This window comes from Aegilops tauschii, chromosome 7, assembly GCF_002575655.3.
Source record: "Aegilops tauschii subsp. strangulata cultivar AL8/78 chromosome 7, Aet v6.0, whole genome shotgun sequence".
NCBI classification, from domain to species: Eukaryota; Viridiplantae; Streptophyta; class Magnoliopsida; order Poales; family Poaceae; genus Aegilops; species Aegilops tauschii.
The window spans coordinates 214679440-214694038 of NC_053041.3; the positions used below are offsets into that span (position 1 = coordinate 214679440).

General features: G+C 51.5%; 1 protein-coding gene across 1 annotated transcript; it reads right to left on the reverse strand.

The window, feature by feature from the left end:
• Positions 1–7779: 7779 nt before the first annotated feature.
• Positions 7780–10800, reverse strand: LOC109747472 (serine--glyoxylate aminotransferase). Its single transcript, XM_020306521.4, has 5 exons — positions 10585–10800; positions 8976–9469; positions 8513–8879; positions 8219–8429; positions 7780–8131 (listed from the first exon to the last, which is right to left on the reverse strand). Exons 2-5 carry the CDS (start codon positions 9463–9465, stop codon positions 7994–7996), a joined length of 1206 nt encoding a protein of 401 aa, XP_020162110.1. The 5' UTR covers positions 9466–9469; positions 10585–10800; the 3' UTR covers positions 7780–7993.
• Between the last annotated feature and the right edge of the window lie 3799 nt (positions 10801–14599).

Here is a 14599-nt window from a genome sequence, read left to right on the forward strand (position 1 = left end):
TACCAATTTGGTATCAGGTAGCTCGGTTCCGATCATGTCTGCACCATCACCCAACCCGCCGCTGCCCGTCACCACCGTGCCACTGCCTCTCTCCACCGCGCCGCTGGCTCTCCCCGCCGTGCCGCTGGACTCCACCGCCGCCGCCCTCCACCGCGCTGCCCGTCGCCATCTACTCGCCGGCGGAGATGACCGGGGTCCTCAACGACCTCGTCACCGCCGTCTAGGGCATACGCCTCTACCTGGCCGGGCCCTACGGGCAGCCGCCGCCCTTGCAGCCGGCCGCTGCGACCGGGCCAGCCGCCCTGCCCTGGTACGCGGCCACCACGGCGCCGATCGGGCCTCTACACCACCACTGGCCCGGTCAGCCGCCGCCCGCCGTCGCCCCCCACTGGCCGCAGTGGCCGGCTCCGGCGATCGCCGCGCCCCCGACGCCTCCCGGGTCCGGGCTGCCGCAGCCCCAGTGCCGGCCCCACCGCCGCCCGCTGTCGCGCCTCAATGGCCACAGTGGCCGACCCCGGCCCTCGCTGCGCCCCCGACGCCTCCCGCGTCCGGGCAGCTGCAGCCCCAGCTGTCGACCCCACCCCCGCCCGCTGTCGCGCCTCAATGGCCACAGTGGCTGGCCCCGGCCCTCGCTGCGCCCCCAACGCCACCCGGGTCCGTACCGCCGCAGCTGCCGGCCCTGCCCTGCCCAGCACGGGGCCCGGGTCACCCACGCAGGGAGGCGTACCGATCCAGCAAGTGCGCTTCCCGCCGTCACCGTCCCCAATACCGGCCTGGCTGACCGGATCATCGCCGCCACCCGTCTACACGTCGGCTGGAGACCCGCCGACACCCACTCTGCAGTTCGGCGATCCCTCCGGCTCGGCGGGGCACTCCACGGGCCAAGGCCATGCTGACCGGGCGCCCCAATCCTCGCTGCTTCGCACCTCCGAGCCAGTCGGCCACGACGCTCCGACTCAGACACCGCCACGGTTTGCCAAATTGGACTTCGCCACTTATGTCGGGACGGAGGACCCCCTCAACTGGCTCAACCAGTGCGAGCAGTTCTTTCGCGGGCAGCGCACCCTCGCCTCGGAGCGTACCTGGCTCGCCTCTTACCACCTCCGCGGCGCGGCACAGACCTGGTACTACGCCCTCGAGCAGGACGAGGGCAGCATGCCCCCTTGGGAGCGCTTCCGCGAGCTCTGCCTCCTTCGTTTTGGGCCACCGATCCGCAGGAGCCGCCTGGCAGACCTAGGCCGCCTTCCCTTCACCTCCACAGTTCAGGACTTCGCCGACCGTTTTCAGGCCCTGGCATGCCACGCATCGGGCGTGACGGCGCAGCAGCAGGCTGACCTCTTCGTCGGTGGACTTCCGGATCACATCCGCGTGGACGTGGAGCTTCGGGGACCCCAGGATCTCCAGACGGCCATGTACTACCCCCGCGCGTTTGAGCGCCGCGCGGTGGCCATCCAGCAGGAATCACCGTCCCGGGCCGCTGGGTCGCTACTCTGGCCAGATGTTCCCACGCAGGGTCGGCCTGCTCAGGCTTCCGCGGCACCCCTTGCCGCGATCGCGGCGCGCCTGTTCCGCTGGCTCACCTCGGCCGAGATACTCGAGTGTCACCGCCAAGGGTTGTGCTTCAACTGCGACGAGCCCTACACGCTCGGCCACGTCTGCCCGCGACTCTTCTACCTGGAGGCTGCAGACTACATTCCGGAGGACGCCGTCGCCGCCAAACTGGCCGCCCCAGCTGTCGCGAAGGTGTTTGACGCTAGTTGATCACCTCGAGGAGTTCAGCAAGCGCTTCCCCACCTTACAGCTTGAGGACGAGTTGTTTGTGCAGGCGGGGAGAAGTGTTATGACCGGCATATTAGGGGTTTAGCCCAGTGGGCTGTGACCAAAGTTATCTTATCATTATTAGGGACTTAGCTCAATTATCTTATCGTTATTAGGATCGTTTGCTTAGGAGTCAAGTAAACCTCTCTATATAAGGAGAGGAGATGTATCAATCTAATCAAGCAAGAAGCAATCATTATTTTCTCAGCTTCCCGAAGGGAGCCGGGAGACCTAACCCTAGCCGCCTCTTGCGCCGCCGCCGCCTCTTCTTCATCGCGCCACGGCGCCCCGCCGCCGGCAGCCGCGATCGCATCTCCGTCAACCCTCCCCCTTCCCGTACAACCTACGCCCTAGACCAGGTAGGATCCTAGCTCCTACAAACCTCTTTGCTTCCTGTTCATGTCCTTCCTCCTGTCTCTGCATTGTTAATTTGGACAAACTCTTCTTGCTTATGTACATCCACATTGTTATTCGATCTTCTTTCATCCAATGCTTTCTATTCTCTTTGCATTCACATAATTTCTTTTCTTTGCTGCTTCACCTATTGTGAGTATTGTGTCCACTATCAGTATGAGATCTTCCCGAGCGGAGTTTGATGGATTAAAGTTGTTCTTCTACTTTTCTTGCTTTCTGAATCTGTTCGGTTTCCCCAGTTTCCACTCCTACGGGAAAGATGTTTATGTGCGATCCAATTAATGGCTGAAGCAATGCGGAAAAATGTGGAGGATTCAAAGATGCACATTCTCGCGCAACAAAACTGATCAATGATTTCAGTGCCAGTATGGAAAGAAGAAACAACGTGTTGAGATGCTTGGGCATCATTTGTGTTGAGGTTGCAGATTGTTGAGCTTTGTTCATTTATTTGCAGTAAAATCATTCTTTGAAGCCCAGTGGATGTATTTTTATGCAATATGATGCGATGTCCTCTATTGTAAGTTGTATGCTTATCTTTATTTGCTGTATATTGTTTAATGCGGTTCACACCTCACAGGATGAACTCACCACGGGCCGCACGTGGCTGCATCCACACGCACCAAAAAAATGGGCTGAAAACACCATGGGTCGAACTCATCGCGCATTGCTTCTGGGTCGAAAGCACCACGGGCGGCAAAGGGCCCAAAAGATCCATGCTCTGGGGTCCGCTCAAGGCCTAGAAGAACCACATGCCGTGAAGGGCAGAAAACACTATGGGCCGCTAACGGGCCAAAAAATAGTACGGGCTGAAAACAACCTAAATAGTAATGGGCCACAAACAATCCTAATGTAGTAAGAGCCAACAGACAGAAAATGATCTGGATATATAACGGGTCATTAATGGGTTAATGTACACTATGGGCCATAAATGAAATCAAAAGCATCACGAGTCGTTAATGGACCGATAGGCACGACGGCCAAAAACGGCCCATAGGAAAGAAGGGCCATTAAATGGACCAAAAAACGTGACGAGCCGGAAATGGCCAAGAGGCAACACGGGACGTTAATGGACCAAAAGATGCCACATGCCGAAAATGGCCTAGTGGCAACGCGGGTTGTTCATGGACCAAATGGCGCGATGGGGCAAAAAATTTCCCACACGCGTCGCTGGCCGTTAATGGACCAGCGCGGCATGCCAAAAAAGGCTCGGGCCATGAAGGGCCATTAGTGGACCAAAAGGCGCGAGGGGCTGAAAATGGCCTTGAGTAAACATGTGTCATTAATGGACCAAAAGAAAACACGGGCTAGAAATGTCCCTGAGCCAGGACGAACCGTAAATGCGCCGAAATGTACCACGGGCCCTATATGACCTCAAGACTCGACGAGCCGTAAAAGGGCATGATCATGCAAAAGGATGCAAATGACCCAAAAGCATCATGGGCCTTAATTGGGCCAAAATGCATCACATGAGCCGCCGCACAAGACATAAATGGGCCGAAAGCAAGTACATGCCAAAATTAGGGACAACGCGGGCCACACATGGGCCCAAAGTATTAATGGGCTAGAACCATACTGGATGGCCCACAGGTCCCTAATGGTTTGAATTTAGATATGTACTAAATGGGTCGTGGATTACCGAATCTTAAATGGGCTATATATAAACATGTCGTTAACCAGCCGTCCCAATAAATTACGACTAAGTAAAGTGGACCTTTTTTTGGAACAAAGACGCACGAAGCGTCCGGCTTTAAATTAATAAAGCCCCAAGGCAGCATCCACACCAGGTTTCATCCTTACAAACCAAATAGACAGAAGTTCCGCGGGCTCAACGTCCCGGCAAAAGGTAGAGTAGCAAATAGATAGATAAACATAAGCGCGGAGCATAGCATAACTAAACGCAAAAGCCTCAAGCTTGCTATCCTTGTTGTCTCGCTTTCACCATGCACAGCTTGATCTGCTCCATAACCTCGGTCATGCGGCCCTCGTCACGCTGCTTCCCCAATGGCGCCCAAGCCTATAAGAAAATGTGGCATTTGAAAAGAATATCAGCTGGGTGTGCATGGAACTTGTGTTCGATGGCAATTTTGTTCCGCACCGTCCAGATCGACCATAACAGCGCCCCTACGCTACGCCAAACAACTCTCGCATTGGCACCCCTCTGTGCGGACAACAAGTTGAGTAAATCGTCGCTAGATTGCGGGTTCCAATTCTGCTTGAAGGTATCTCTAACCGCACTCCACGCAAATCTAGCTAAACAACACCCGGAGAACACGTGGTTAGCGTTTTCCACGAGGCCACAAATGGCGCATGTCCCATTCGACGGCCCGTTCCGCTTAGCCACGTTATCAGAGGTTGGAAGGCGGTTACGGAACATTTGCCACATAAAGATCTTGATCTTGAGGGGAATGCCAGCCTTCCATAGCCCCCTAGCCATGTCTAGTGCATTCCTCTCTGTCAACTTCTCATATAAGGATTTCACCAAGAATTTCCGGGAAGAAGTGAGCTTCCAAGTGATAACGTCATTTTCCTGGCTAAGAGTCCTCCCCTCGAGGTCAGCCACTAGCGCGTTCCACGATGCGGCCTCTCCTGCCTCCAGAGCCCTGAAGAAGGAGATCGCCGGAGGGTGCACACGGAGGGCGTCGGCCACCAAAATGTTAGGGTCAGTGGCCAGTTGATAAAGCTCCGGGTGGGATTGCCACAGCGGTGCTTGACCCCTCCAACAGTCAAGCCAAAACCGCGTGGACATGCCGTTGTTGACGATAAACTGGGCACCCACCGAGAAGGCCGGTCTCACTGCTTGGATCCCATTCCAAAATGCCGACCCCTTGGTCTTGGCCTTGAAAAGATTTCCGTCCGGAAAGTATTTTGCCCGAAGGATATCCGCCCAGAGTCCCGTCTCATTTTGGGCAAGGCGCCACCACCATTTGGTGAGCAGGGCAACATTCATGAGTTTAGAGTTCGTGATCCCCAAACCGCCGAACTTTTTGGTCTGCATACCGCGGCCCATTTCACCAAATGGTATTTGCGTTTCGTCCCGGTTCCTTCCCAAAAGAACCGGGAACACGAAGTGTCTAACTTGGCATGCACTCCATCCGCGAGGAGAAACATCCCCATTGTGAAAAGAGGGAGCAAGGACAGGCTAGAGTTGGTCAAGATGAGCCTAGCTGCCGATGACATAAACCTCCCTCTCCACGGGCTAACCCGATTAGCCACTTTGCCATATAGCGGCTCCCATTCGGCTATGGTCAGATTCTTGTACGAAATTGGGAGACCTAGGTATTTGATCGGAAAACGCCCAATCTTGCAATTGAGCAAATTGGCAATCCGCTTGGGCCTTAAGTATGCCTTTTACCGGGTCAACCTTTTTTATCTAAATGGGCCACTGTTGGGTCATGCCACGTGTCGATGTTTCATAGGCGCATATCGCCATTTGATGAGAGACACATGTCACAGTGACGTGTGGCTTCGTTGGCGAATAAGAAGCCGATACGTGGAAACTGATCATTGTTCCGGGATGTTAACGGGCATCGGATCCGGATTACACACCCAATAGCTTAGGCGACCCGTTACGATGGCTGCCACGTGTCGGTTAACCTTGACGAAAACTCTTTCACGTGCCATTTATCATTTAGGAAATGGACACTTCTATGATGAAAAAGTGATTATTGCCATGAAACACATCCCTGACAACACATGCATGACTATCTTGATTATGTCATAAAATCATTATGGATTCACATAGATGACAGGAAATGGGACCTACTGTGACAAACACGTATCATCATGAATGTGTCATTTTCTGTAGTGAAAGGTCCGGCTGAAAAAACAATTATTCTTATATGTTGCATATGCCTGCCCGGAGACTTCACTCAAAATGGCCCACACACTTGGCCAACCTGGATTTGCACTTTTGTTGGATTTAACTTGGTATTAGGTTAGGCTATTTGGATCTGGACTTCGGTTTAGGAATAGGGGTATCTTGATCATGACTTGACATTGTACTTTACTTCCCAACGAGCCCCTCTTAATGGTGTGGGATCTAAAGGCTAAACTAGCCGGCCTCCACGAAGTCCTTCGTAAGCACTTCAATTTTCAACGGTCGACAATCCACTGCAATCTTCGCACGTAAGACTAAAACTTGTCCATGCACTTAGTGGCCTTCATTAGTTCCTTTAATTCGTGGTCATTGGTACCAAAATATGAAAACAATTGCCCTTTCAGCATTTCACAAAGTAGGAGGAATTTTAGAAGATTTCTTAGAGAAGAGACTTTGCTCTTGTAGTATAAGCTACAAATTCGTCCTACCAAGTTGAGTTGTTTGATGACCATAATCGGGTGAAACCGCTCTGGCAATAGTTACTGTTAAGTCAGTGCATAGTGTGTTAGTTACAAAGAGAGTTACTTTCCCTTATACTGGTTGTGGCAGTTACAGTTGCCTCTCCAACACAAAGTCTTTGGTTGGCTAGTTGTGAAGAACGGGATGTTGACTAAGGATAGCTTGTTGAAAAGAGGTTGGCATGGAGTGGATTTGTGTGAGTTTTCTGGTGATCACAACGCAATGAAACACATCATTTATGCATGTCCCTGACTAAGTTTAGCTGGAACATTGCTAGTGTTGCCTTTGGTGTTATAGATATACTAGATAAACATGGAATGAGTTCGATCGGCAAATGCTATTTTTGAGATATGTGAAACTTTAGGAGAGGGTTCGCACATGATCTTGTGAGATATGAAATTTTCAAGGCGCTCGACCTGGTGATCCAGCTAATGTGGTGTTGATCCAGCTAATGTAGTGTTATTTGTTTGTCGTTACTATTGATACCTAGGCGACACTTTGAGAGGGGCAACTAAGAAAATGGCTAAAGTGGGGCAGCACATATACGGGTAACGACAAGTTGGCATGCAAATTTGGAACCTTTAGGGTACCCCCCCCCCCCCCCCCCCCCCCCCCCACTCTAGTTAGTTCGACCAAATGAACCAAAATTTCAGTAGGAATGTGAATTTTAAGAATTTAGTTCATTTAGTTGGATTCCAAATTTGCATCCCTGGGGTGCTTTGACTAGGAGACTGGCAATGCAGTTGATGTTGTCGTTGCGGATGGTTTATGTGCGTTTGCCTTAGATATCCCGTTCCTTTGCCCTGTTGCATGGTGGCTCTCATTCAGTGGTCTCCTCTCTCTGTTCATTGTTGGTTATTTTGCTCTAGTGTAGTAGTAACAGTTTCTTTTGGTGTTGAGAAGTTTCAGTTCTGAGGCCGTTTGAAATTAAGTGTGGCCGGGGTCATGTAAGCTTGTGCGACACTCTTGTTTCACTTGAGTGAAAATCAGGGGGTCGGGGGCTCGTTTTCTCGTTTTAGCAAACTAGTTACCGTCGCACGTGTGCGGCGCACGTGATTTTTGTACTAAGCTGCTGCCTGGATTTCTTGGTGATGGATGACGCTATCTAGTTCAGTGGTTATAATACTGTAAACAGCTTATGTACAGTAGCAGGAAACAGAGTAGATCAATCAGCAATACCAAGCCTAGCCATCTAAAAGAGGCACGTCATGTAATATTAATCCGGGTTCAATTTTCTGTAATTAAAGCTTCAGTTGACGAAATTATACTCCTTTAGCACAGATGGGTGTGTGAAAATTAACTTTACATACAGAGAGTATAACCAGAACCAGTAGTGTACTACGCCTGCTCTGCTCCCGAAGCAGGGCACTGCATGATGTTTGTTCTTCTTCTCGCGACCCCCTTGCTTTCGTGCGTGGGATTTGCTCAGATCCTGGAGGGGATGAGGGGCGTGGAATTCGAGAGGTACGCCGCGGCGGCCGCCACGCCGCTGCCGAGCTTCACCGGGTACCCGATGTCCTTGAGCACCATCTCCACCCCGCCGAGGCAACCCAGAAGTTGCAGCTGCAGCAAAGACGACAAAGCACGCATTGGTCATCGGCGAGACGCAGATCGCAAGCAGTTCCTACGGCGACGTGCGTGCGTACGTACCTCGTTGAGGTGGCCGAGGTGGCCGATCCTGAAGACCTTGCCGGCGACCTTGTTGAGCCCGAGCCCGAGGCTGAGGTTGTACCGCTTCCACGCGTGCTTGACGATCTCGGAGCTGTCGATGTACGGCGGCACGACGACGGCGGTGACCGTGTCGCTGAAGTTCTCCTCCTTCGCGGTGCAGTTCTTGAGCCCCCACGCCGCCACCGCCAGCCTGGTTCAGATTCATCCATTTTTCATCAGGCCGTCATGCAGGCAGAGACAGAAAAGGATTGGTGGAGCAGGGTGGGTACGTACCTTGTTGCGGTGCCGAGGCGTGTGTGCCTCTTGATGACGTTGTCGAGGCCCTCCTCGAAGAGGAGGTCGAGGCCGGCGCGGAGGCCGTAGAGGAGCTGGATGGAGGGCGTGTAGGGCCAGTAGGTGCCCATCTTGTAGAACTTGAGGTAGTCCTTCCAGTCGAAGAAGACGCGCACCGACTTGGCCGTCTTGGCCGCCTCCAGCGCCTTGGGGCTGGCGCACACGATGCCCAGCCCCGTCGGCAGCGACAGCGCCTTCTGCGACCCCGTCAGCGCCACGTCCACGCCCCACTCGTCCATGCGGAAGTCCAGCGCGCAGATGGACGACACCCCGTCCACCAGCAGCAGCGCCGGGTGCCGGTACGCATCTGCATCACACATATCATCATCCACACGTAAGCATATCAAGCTCGATGCATGCAAGAGGTAGCTAGATTAGCTTGGATGGAGCGCGGTCGACGGACCGAGGAGCTTGCGGACGGCGTGGAGGTCGTTGGTGACGCCGGTGGCGGTCTCGTTGTGGACGATGCAGATGGCCTTGATGGTGTGCTGCGAGTCAGTGCGGAGCTTGGACTCGAGGGCGCCGAGGTCGGCGCCGTAGCCCCAGTCGGACTCCACCACGTCCACGCTGAAGCCGAGGCGCTGCTGCTGGTCGATCCACAGCAGGCTGAACTGCCCCAGCGAGAAGGACACGATCCGGTCCCCCGGGGAGAGCGTGTTGGTGAGCGCGCTCTCCCAGGCGCCGGTGCCGGTGGTGGGGAAGAGGAAGGGGGTGCCGGTGGTGGTCTTGAAGATCTTCTTCACGTCCTCCAGCAGGGTCTTGGTGAGGGCAGGGATCGCCGGCGAGCGGTAGTCCTCGTTCTGCCGGCTCATGGCGCGGATCACCTGGTCCGGGATGTTCACCGGCCCAGGGACGAACAGGTGGTTCCGGCCTGGCCCATTCATGTAGTCCATCTTGCTGCGATGCGGACAGTAGAGTAGAGACCAAACACGGGCTCTGTGGTTAAAATCAACAGAAAATCCTGGAAACAACGGGCTGAATCTACTTTCCTGGTCTATCTGCTCATTTTCATTTCTGTTAGCAGTGCAAGCTATCTCAAAAAAAAAGTTAGCAGTGCAAGCGGCAGCGGCCACTGTTTTTAGGCCATTTTAAGACTTTGTAGTGTGTTTGCAGCAGGATGCTATTTTTGCTTGTTTTGTTCTTTTTTTCCTGATAGTGGAATTCGATCTGTTTTCTGGATTGTACGGGAAAAATTATGCTCATTTTTCATGCTAACCTAGAGCCCGTTTTCAAATAGATGGCCTAAAAAAACATTTCACTGCCTTGATCTTATTGTAGCACTTTCTACTTTATCCAGAAAGTTAAGTCGTCTTGTAAGAAATATCATTTAATCTTTGCGACGTCTACAATATTTAATTGGAAAACCTGTTTATTTACCGTTCGTTCTTAGACTGAAACAATATTTCCCAGAAAAATCTAAGAATGTTATCAATCAATGTTTCTCTATAAAAAATATATTTCTCACAGAAGCATAGCAAAATGACCCCCAGAAAGAAAACTTAGTAGAATACCAATCACTACCTTTTTTTTAGAACTACCAATCACTACCGTAAGAGTAAGTATAACAGTACTCTTGCCATCTCTCAAATTAAGAAGACGAGGGCTACTTGGACACTCAGGCGGTAGTGGTAAATAAACTACTCAAGGAAGCCTTAATAAGTGTTCTAAACGATCCTAGAACGAAAGATTAAGCTGCACGCACGCAAAAGCCTGTGACATGGCACACTGCCCGCGTGCTTATCCGGGCGACAGTACTCAGAAACAGGAGAACCAATCAATCAATCGAGTCATACGCAAGCTATTCCTCTCCGTTAAATCACACTCCCGCGAGCTTCGCCGAGCAATACTCCGTACTAAAAAAGTACTGTATTTGCAAACTCCGGCTACTACAAGAAAATCGGTATTACTGCGCCGACCGCTAGAGCTTCGGTAAGACGGCACTGATGAGCCGGCAAATACAAGTAGAATTCATCAAAGGGAAGTGTTAGACAGACGGAGAAGCGTGCGTGTACCTTTTTCTCGCCGGTGACCAGGGGAGGAGCCGCGGTAATACGTGCGAAGGAGAGGAGGATAGGATGGACGGAGGCTATATAGGAGCCATGACGGCCAACGGGCAGGGCCTCCGTGGGGCCCACCGGGCGTCCTGCGTGGCAGATAAGGCGGCCTGCCATGAGGCCCTCAGAGCTCGCCCCACGGAGTGGCACTCCTCCTTCCGCGGTGAAGCTGATGTGATCCCTTCCCTTCCCTGGTCTGAGGACGACATGTATGGCTTGTGAGATGACTCATCGTAATCGACCCGCCTTCGTAAAAATGGAACAGTATATTCTTCGAGCTTCACTTCAAGAGCAATTAATCTTCCTTTGGCCGCAGTGTAGTTTGTATTCAGTAGGGCAGTTTTTGAACCACCATCGAGCGGAATACCGGCTAGCATGTGCAGTTAGGACATCTCCAATACCAACTCTCAAATCACCCGTAACAGTTTAGACCGGTGGCTTGGACGTGTTGTGTCATCCAACGCGGGTTTGAATCGATCCGCTCGACGGTCTAGATTCATTATTCTCGTATAAACCGGAGACAAACTAGGAGACTTTGCGGGCGTCTGGACAACAGCCACGCTCGCGTCCGACTAACCTGGTCCAGAGCGTCTGTGCTGCATTCATATGCCCGGCCAAAGCGGCGTGACCTCTCATCGATGTCAGCATTGAAGCGACGTGCCAACGACTGCTCACCGTTCAAACGACACCACGTCGGTCCGTCGCCCCTACATTAATGATATGCGGTTGCCGAGGAACCTACTCCGGCGCCACCCGTCCGCCCCTGCCGCCCACCATTAACCTCACCGTCATGGCCCATTGCCATATGTCTGCTATATAAACTCCATCCCCGGCCATAGCCGGAGTCATTCTCCTCCGGTCCCTTTCTCCTCTCCGCACTAGCCCGACATGGCCTCCTCACGCTCCAAAGCACTTTGGGACACCCTCTCGTCGGAGCAGAAGAAGGAGATGGCCACTATTGCTGTCGGCTGGCAGGTGGGCCAGCAGACGACGGTGGCAACAACCCAATGGAGGACGAGGCGGCGCCACCCTCCTCGCCGGTGCATGCGGACCTCACCATCGGCGAGTCCCCTGCGCACTACACGGACATGCCGCGGGAGGAGGAGGAGGCCAAGTTCCAGCAGGCGTAGGCCGACCAGGCCTACTACCTCCGCCTCCTCGAGGAGCCCCGGCGTGCGGAGGAGCTGCTCACCGCCCGCACATCCATCGTGCCTGACGTGGACGTGCCCAAGCAGGAGACGTTGCTCGAGTCCTACCGCTCCGCACGCGAGATTCGTCACGACCGCTGGTGGTACCGCCAACGTCAGGCGGAGTTAGAAGCCGCCTACAGGGAGTTCGACGAGGCGACGGATGAGGTGTGGGGCAAGAGCGATGAGGAGGAAGACATCATCAGCTCCGCCACGGCCGCGCCCCGTCGCCACGACCATGAAGCCGGCACGTCCGCAGGCATTGCCGGCAGCGAGGAAGAGTAGTGCATGGTAGGTCGCGGCCGCTCAGATCCCAAGAAGACCACCGCTCCTCCCCTCATGTTGAAGCCAAACTTAGTGGGCTGAACATCGTCGGCTTATTAGCTGCATGGCGGTGACGTGGAGGCAGACAACTTCACTTCAGGAGGCTCCGGAGGCGGAGCTCGAGAGCACCGAGGCGGAACTGAAGAAGGCGAAGCTTCAGTTCTCGGGGCTCATGTCCGGACATGGGGAATAGGCGCCCGCGATCATTTAGATTAGGTTTAGAGTAGGGTTGAGTCCGGTTTATATGAAAAAAAATGAATTTCGTCTGATTTATACGAAAAATGTCCAAATAGTAATGAATGTGATTCGGTTTATATAAAAATCCATCGTGTTTGCATCAATTTCGTTTGTTCTGTTGAACTGTGTTTGAAATATATGCGAGCAACGCTAAATAGCCGTCTCTCTAGTATTAGTGTCCGCGGACTGGTCTTCTGTTCATGGACGAATGATGGAACAAATTTACGGGCCAGCTTCGAAGATACCCTTTTATCTGTACCATTGTACCAACATGCCCCGAAATCACTGGATTACAACAACCTGGCTTGGATACATGAATCTATATCTGTACCATCGTATCTACAGGAAATGGACTGGTCCACGTGTAAAATTGCTGCCCCAGAATGCAGTCCAGTGCATTGGATCGCCTAAAGGAAATACGAAAATACTACACACACGCGCAGTAAACAACGGACTTTACGGACCCCCCCAACGTGCCCTCACTTAATTGCCCCCCTGATTTTCAGGTGTGGGCCGCCTCACTTAATTTAATTCCAACCAATCAGGACCTAATCACCCCGTAAATCCCTCGTGAAGGGTCCGTGCGTCTAGCATCTCTCAAGGAAATATCTTTTTGTTCAGCGCATGGAGCTCTGGGATAAAATGACACGTTAACTCGACTCCAACCGGAGCCAATCTGCAAGCCACGGGCGTAGATGCGCCCACGTCGGCCTCCGGGCAGGATGTTATCGCTTCATCTCTGCTTTGCGGTGTCCCTGGAAACCCAACACAAATTTTGGTTCTCTGAGTTTTCATCTTTAAAGACTAGAGACAAATGGGAAAAGCAATAGCCGCAGCGTAGCAGGAAAATGAAAATGCAGGGGAAGGTCGTAGCTAGGGCAGGTGAAATGAGCTGTATTGAGGACGGACTTGAGAGTCGGAGCACAAGCTTGGAAGTATCCCCGCTGCCTGCTTGACTGTTTTGTCTGCTCTGCCGCAGGTGAGATGAAACTGCACACTTGAAGAAGATTTTTCTTTCGATTATATTTGTATTGAGTTTTTTTTGCGGGGAATATTTTTATGGAGTTGCAGGAGTAAGACTTACAACCGGCTGTAGCACAGACTCCAAAAAACTATGTGAGATTGTAAGGTGGGTCATATGGTAATAAAGTAACACCGTTTAGCTAACTATTATACATATTGACTATTATATTGACTATAAATGACATGGCAACATGTTATACTCAGCAATCGGCTATATTATTAACCATGCTCTTAAGAGAGTATGTTTGATATTTATTAGGCATCGACGGGCTTGGGCTGCCCCCGAAAATGGGGAGGAGGGGGTTGCGATTACGTGAAGGAGATAGCAAATCTCAGGAATAAGGCAGGTGATTACATGAGATCTGTGCCAAAAGTTGTGCCAAAAGAGTCCACCGTATATAGGTAGATATGATGGACTCTTTTGGCACAACTTTGTGTTTCATGGATTTGGATGCACAAGCAGTATTCCTGCTTAGTACAGGCAAAGGCTAACAAATAGATTGTAAATTGACCAATTAGAGAGTGACAATGGTCATAATCATGCATTGTGAATAATTAACATTGAACGTGAGCATGAGTAGTATATAAAAACTCTAAACATAAATATTATACAAGTTGCATTGGTTTTGAATCAACTACATGTGTGAACATGTGCCAAGTCAAACCACTTGAATTCTTCAGAGGAGGATAACATCCTAACATATCACATCATAATTAATTCAATGCATGTTGACACTCAAGATAACATATTATCTACTCCTAGCTACTTAAGCATGGCATGAGCTACTATAATCTCTAATTATCATCACAAGCATGTTTACTCATAATATGTTGAATTAGGACTACTGAGTTGAATAGTTTCCTTATGGACCCCGTTGCTACGGGAGGGTATGACAAAAGATGTCATGCAAATTCTTATCATAAGCACATATGACTATACGGAATACATGTGTACATTACATTGATGAATTGGAGTTATTTCTGTGTCACTCTAGGTTGTGATTGTTACATGATGAATGTCATCCAACACAAATACACGTCATTGATCCAATGCCTGCGCTTTTCATATATTGATCTTTGCTAAGTTAATACTACTTTTGTTGTTACAATTGCTACAAAACTGCTACTATTATGTTACCGTCACTATTACTACTGTTACCACTTCTATCAAACTATCATTTACTATGCTACTGATCACTCTG

Bases quoted from the DNA above. Each gene is read 5' to 3' on its own strand.
- LOC109747472 (XM_020306521.4), bottom strand. From the start codon at position 9,465: ATGGACTACATGAATGGGCCAGGCCGGAACCACCTGTTCGTCCCTGGG. The intron at 8,880-8,975 runs GTCCGTCGACCG...TGTGTGATGCAG, and splicing joins CGCCGTCCGCAAGCTCCTCG to ATGCGTACCGGCACCCGGCG. The intron at 8,430-8,512 runs GTACGTACCCAC...AATCTGAACCAG, and splicing joins CGCCTCGGCACCGCAACAAG to GCTGGCGGTGGCGGCGTGGG.